This window comes from Strigops habroptila, chromosome 4, assembly GCF_004027225.2.
Source record: "Strigops habroptila isolate Jane chromosome 4, bStrHab1.2.pri, whole genome shotgun sequence".
Lineage (NCBI taxonomy): Eukaryota > Metazoa > Chordata > Aves > Psittaciformes > Psittacidae > Strigops > Strigops habroptila.
In genome coordinates this window covers 4,015,247-4,021,246 of record NC_046358.1, presented here as the reverse complement: position 1 = coordinate 4,021,246, position 6,000 = coordinate 4,015,247, and the positions used below count along the sequence as shown (strand labels likewise).

The window sequence follows — 6,000 nt, the reverse complement described above, 5'->3', positions numbered from 1 at the left end:
AACATTTGCTGTCTCTCTTCACAAGAAGAGAAAGGATCTGTTCCCTATTTTTCCAAGATAAATGCTACTGTCAAACCTTGGCAGAAAATTAGAGTAACAACTACTCTCCTCAAAAAGGTGACTGGGATGAATTCGCGCAGAGCCAACTTCTACTTCAAAGACGACCATCCAACTCCAGTTATGGGAAAGACAAAACACTGACAGATCTTTCTAAAGTACATTGTGGATATTTGAGTTTAACACAGATTTATGTAGCAAAACAGCCTGTCGCTACAATTCTCCCTTCTAAATGCATCCATGTTTCCTTGTGCTGCTCCAGAAGGGAAACACAACGAACACTCCATGGATTTACTTTTTAATATACCAACATTAAACTTTTTTTTTGATAACATACATACAATTAAAAGTTAAAAATTATCTTAATTTAAAGATTGACAACAAACCCCTTTGAAATCAGACATACGGGTACATCTTACCTTCACATTTTCCATCAGGAACATCACAATAATAAACAGAGGGGGGGAAGCAGACCATTTTACATTGGATTTTTTACAGTTAATTGCCCATTTTCTCCATGGCACAAAACAGAGACAAATTATCATCTAAATGAGATGCAAATGTAAAATGCCAAAGGATAATACATGACTGTTAGGGGCCACTGGGCATTTTGTGGATGCTTTGGGATGCAGGCACAAGGACCTGTTGCCTTTCTACTGACCTGAGACTGTAAATCAGTTTAGAAGCGCTGACTGGGCTGTCCCCACTTACAAATACTCCACCAAGTATTTCAAATCCTCCGTGTGTCTTTTAACACTGTGCAAAACTGGCTCACTGAGAAAGAACCAGGAAATCACAGCAGCTCCACTGCTCTGTGTAAGGAAGACGTCATAACTCAGTTAAACTGCTTTGGCCTGCCAAGCTGAGATCAGCCCCAAAAGAACAGCCAAAACTGAAATGACTACTGCACTGCCACACTGACCCTTTCAAAGCAAACTGCTCAAGGGAAATATGCTGGTATCTCCTGATACTCAAGCACCATGACGTAAATCAATGGGAAGATTCAAAAAGAAAGTTCATGTCAATGAACCTGAGAGGCTGTAAAGGAGAAACAGCAAGCGACAAACCTCCTTCTCTCTTGTGACACCCACCATGCAGACAGCAGTTGTTATCACTGCAACAGCCATCCTAACTCCCCAACAGCCCCTCCCACAGCAACTTAGAAATGAAACAAAGACTACAGGGAAAAACATTTACTAGTAATTAAATGTTCCCAGAGAATCGGACGATACAGTTTACAGGCACATCCCAGGGGAGTTATGAAGTGAAGCATCCCCTCAGAGCTATTGTTCCAATATGATTTTCATTCACAGCACATCCACTGCATTGGGCAATAAGATAAGTCTTAGTGGGGGGGTGAGACAAATAGGAGCAGATGTTTCCTGTTTCTAGCCTGACTTTCATTTGGTTTCTGTCATTGCTGCGTATCCAGCTTAGGAGAGGGGGTGAACCGTGATGCCTAACACTTGTCCTATTGTTTGGGGTTTGGCAAAATCTGAGGAATAAGGTTGCTTGCAGTGAAAAACAGCCCATCAAGTAGGATTGTCTCTGTAACTGGCAGTAATGGAGGTTTCAAAAGACAGTGAAATCACCCATATCTGGTAACAAACATATAATCAGTGGTGATGGAAAAGAGACTGTTTTCTCACCCCAACTTGGGATCCTCTTTAATATTGTAGAGCAAAAGTAACAGTCCAGGCAATTTTATTTCTAATTTTGTTGCATTTAGTTTTCTAATTCAGGTTAATTTCAGCACTGAGAAACAATTCCAGTGCTGTACGTTTCAGTGGCAGGCTGCTGTTCCTTAAATTACTGGCAGAAGACTGAATGGCATTTCACAGGAGTTTGAAAGCATGCATTAATAGTGTCTTGTACATACACACATCCCTCCACATGGAAGCTGTAATTGGGAAATTCTGTAAGTTTAAGTGTTTTACAAATCAATACTACAACTCACTGCTTGCTGAAGAGGATTCAGATGTGAAAAACTTCATAATTGTTCTTATCTATGGCTGTGACATAAAACTGTAACTTGACCACTGTTTTGATAATGAAAATAAAAAAATATAGTAAGACTGAAAGACACATATTCTTTTTCTGTGTAACACAACTAGTTTTGACATCGAGTCACAGTCTCTTGCATGGATGCAGCAGAAAACCTGAGATTTACGCAGGAAGAAGAGGTGCAGCAATTGGGGTTCTCTTCCTGCAGGTCTCTGCTCTGAAGGAAACCATCCTCCCAGCTGCTGCATGTCTCAATTTGCACCACAATGATTTATGAAACACAAAATGCTTTGCCCTTTAAGCCATGTGACAACACACAGCTTTTTGTTGCTGATGTTGTAAAAAGATAAATGTTTGTCTCACTATGCAGAAGAAAATGATTGTTACACAGTTACTTAAGCCACCAATTAAGCTCAAAAGACAGAGGCTCACCAACCACACAGGCAATAAGCTCCTCTGAAAAGAGAGCAGCTATACATTGCACACAGTTGCTTTGAGTGGATGCTACAAACCAGAGAGCTGCAGCACATTTGACAGAAGAGGTCAGTCACGCCAATCAGAGAGCGAGATTCTGTTTGATTCTTCCAGATGCATACAGCCTTCTTTGGATGAAAGTGCATGGGGGGCCTTTCTGGGAGGACCCATGAACAGATTCAATCCTCTGTGATCAAAAGAGAAGCAGTTCTTCAGCTTTCCATTACATCTCTGTGCAGTGTGAAAGGAAGACAACATACCAGAATACAACATTCATTCCCATCTCCCTTAGACGTAACGCACTCTCTAGTGATTCTTTTCTTCAGGGCCGTATATTCCTTTTTATTCCTTTTTAGCACCTTTTCAGCTCCCGTTTTCATCACTCGGGTTTGTCTCACAGCTGCCTTTACAAGCTGCCAATATTGGGAAAGCTCTTTAGTTTCTCAGGAAAGTCATCTTTGTACAGGACAGGGTCAGCACGGTGCTCCACCACTTTGAGAGGCATGGTCCCAAAGACAGAGGCAAACTTATTGATGCATTCAGATCTGGTGAAAGGGAAAAGCAGTGTCATTAAGAACCCCAACAACTGGGCTGGCTACCAGCTCCCACACCAACATAACTGGTAGAAACCTTCCCTCTTGTGCTTGGAAGTATTTCAACCATGCTGGCTACTAATAACTAAAAAGAGCCTCACTGCGGAGAGAACTGAGAAGAAGCTGGTGTTCTTTGATTTATCCATTTAATCACAGAGACGAGCAAGGGGATGCTGGCAGCAGCACATGTGCACATGGAGGTCAAAGCTTCCCTTCTCCCTCCCCCTAGAATTCCAGTCATTCTTAAAGCAATGTACATGCTGTAAACCAGAACAGATTAACTGCCAACATGTCTCTTAAAGGGCCACTGTTGGGTCAGTTTGGCTCATAACGAAGGTTTTGCAAAACCCAAGCCTTTGTGAAAACGGAGTTCTAACTAAAAGTCTGGGGTTTTTCAGGCTTCTTCAGAAGCTCTGTCTTTTCCCACAAAAATAAATGTGTATGGTCAGCACTGACTGTACTGTAACTTAAAAGAGAAGCTGAATTAAAACTATAAAATGAAACCAATCAGTTTATTTTCCTTGTCTAAATAAAAAGACCCTGAGCAATAAGGCACATTAGCACAAAAAAGATGGGACCACTGATGGCTCTTTCAGTTTTAATAATCTCAGGTGTCAGTAATGCTGCAGAAGGGAACAGCCATGTGCTTCAAAAATCAAGCACACAGATGTTTAACCTTACATTGCTCCTTTAACTCTTTCACTGAAAGGCACAGTACCTGTGGAAGCAAGGCAGGGAAAAACCTGGCTTCACCTCCCCACAGCGAGCACTCTGCAAACATCAGCTCCGTACTTTATAAACCAGCTTTTAAGAACTTGAGACACCAAGAATCATGACAACAGTCCCCAACACGTAACATCAGACAGCTACAAGGAAACAGGTCACATTTCTTTTGCCATTCGAAAGAGAAAACACAAAGTGAATGAGTATTCTGGCTCAAGCCACAGAGGCTGACATGCTGCAGGCGGTCCCAGAGCAGGTCTCTTGCTCTCCAACCACTGCACCCTCTCCCGACCCCTTCGAAGGGTGAGGGGGTCACTGTGGCTCCAGGATAATTTTCCTCAACAGACCCGGTCAATCACACCAACTGAGTGTGACAGTTTTCTGATGGGGACTGCTCAACACTGCCCCAAATACTCTTTTGAAGTAGATGGGACAGCAAGACTGGTTTTCAAAATCAATTCCTCAGCCTCTGAGCCATCCCATGGCTCCCTGCTTAACGAGAGTAAATGACTGGAAAACGCAAAGTCCAGGTTGTTAAAGTGCTACATCTCTACATAGCTGTTTCAAGCTATAATGGTCACATTTCAGGACATTTTCTGGCCTAAGAAAAGTGCCAGAAAACTAATTCATATGGGGTGATACTTGAATAAAATATTTATACAGGTAAATGCAGATATTTCTGCTGTGTTCTCGTCCCTTCATAATTCTTCCTACCTCCAGATTCAAATCTTTGGGCTAGGAAACAAATCAAAAGGAATTCAGGATGTAAGAGGAAACTGTGTGCAGTGGAAAGCAACCTCTAGATCCAGCTCAAGCACTATTTGCTCCTGGGTAGCACAGATCTGAAACAGCGAAGGAGCTGTTTCAGGAGTTAGGACTTAAGTGAAGACACTCAAGTTTAATGTCTCCAATAAGAAGGTGAACCATGGGGAGAGTGAGCTTTGGGCACAGGCACCATGGGGACATAAAGGTTACAGTAACATGGACAGCAGGAACTGAGTGTTTTCTCTAGGAACACCAAGCAGTTTCTGTTGCCTCCACAAGACGCCCAAATGAGATACCTTAAAAACATTTGATTTTCAGGTAAGGTCAAGACTTCCAAATCATCTGCTATTTCTGAGAAACGTGGCTAACTGTAATCCAAGTTGTGTGTATTGGAGAAGCCTCGTGGCAGGAAAACCACAGACTTCACAGGCGAGGAGGTAGATGCACTGAGTGGTGTTCATATGAGGAGTTTGCACAGCTGCTGGCCCTCACTGGTCTCTGGAATACAAGAATACTTCCAGTCTACTGGGTCAAATCCTGCCTCTGACAGTAATGACTGAAAGACATTGTAATGTAACAGCTGCTTGATGGCCAGTGTGAAATGAATTAGTTATCTCAGCCTGCTGCCTGGTAGGCAGGTGGCCACATCAGATCAGCCATTGGCACAACCCGAACTAAGCGGCACCCTCAGAGCAAAAGACAAGACTAAATGGATAGTGGAGACAAAAGCGACCTCTTCCCTCCAAAAGTTATACTTCCACATCAAAGATGAGGTCTTATGAGAAAGCATCAAGATGGAATCCTACAGGGATTGGACTAGATGACCTCTGAAGGTCCCTTCCAACCCAAACTATTCTATGATTCTGTGATACAGCCAAACTTACTCTGGTAGCAAGACCATTCCAGCAGACCATTAGTGGCAAGACCATACAAGACAAGTACAGTGCATCTTCAACCAAGAAACCACTTCATTGTTAAAGAAATGAAGAAATGGAAAACCCACTATGTTCTAATCACTCTAGCTGAATTAGAAAAGTTAGTCCTCAGGAAATATCAAAGATCAGAAACAGGCTTTTTTAGATGAAAGAAATGTCATAGAAAAGCCACAAAATGTGTTTGAAGGAAAGTCACCTCTTTCCAAGAATTTCATCCTCTGCACTGAACTAAATCACTTGAATTTCAAAACCTTTGCCACTTTTGGACAACACAAGTCCTTCTTCATCAGGGACTGTAGTGACAGGACAAGAGGTAAAGGCTTTAAACTTAAACAGGGGACATTTAAAGTTGGATATAAAGAAGAAATTCTTCCCTGTGAGGGTGGTGAGGCACTGGCACAGGTTGCCCAGAGAAGCTGTGGCTGCCCCACCTGCCCTTGGAACTGGAT

The 6,000-nt window shown here is 42.5% G+C and overlaps 1 protein-coding gene across 1 annotated transcript in view; it reads right to left on the bottom strand.

Annotated features, from left to right (window-relative positions):
- Positions 1 to 207: 207 nt before the first annotated feature.
- The window catches only part of EXT2 (exostosin glycosyltransferase 2), a 79,858-nt gene continuing 74,065 nt past the window's right edge, over positions 208 to 6,000 (bottom strand). The window contains exon 14 of the mRNA XM_030482339.1: positions 208 to 3,080. Within this exon, the coding sequence (XP_030338199.1) occupies positions 2,942 to 3,080 (139 nt within the window). The 3' untranslated portion in view covers positions 208 to 2,941. The remainder of the gene's footprint in view (positions 3,081 to 6,000) is intronic.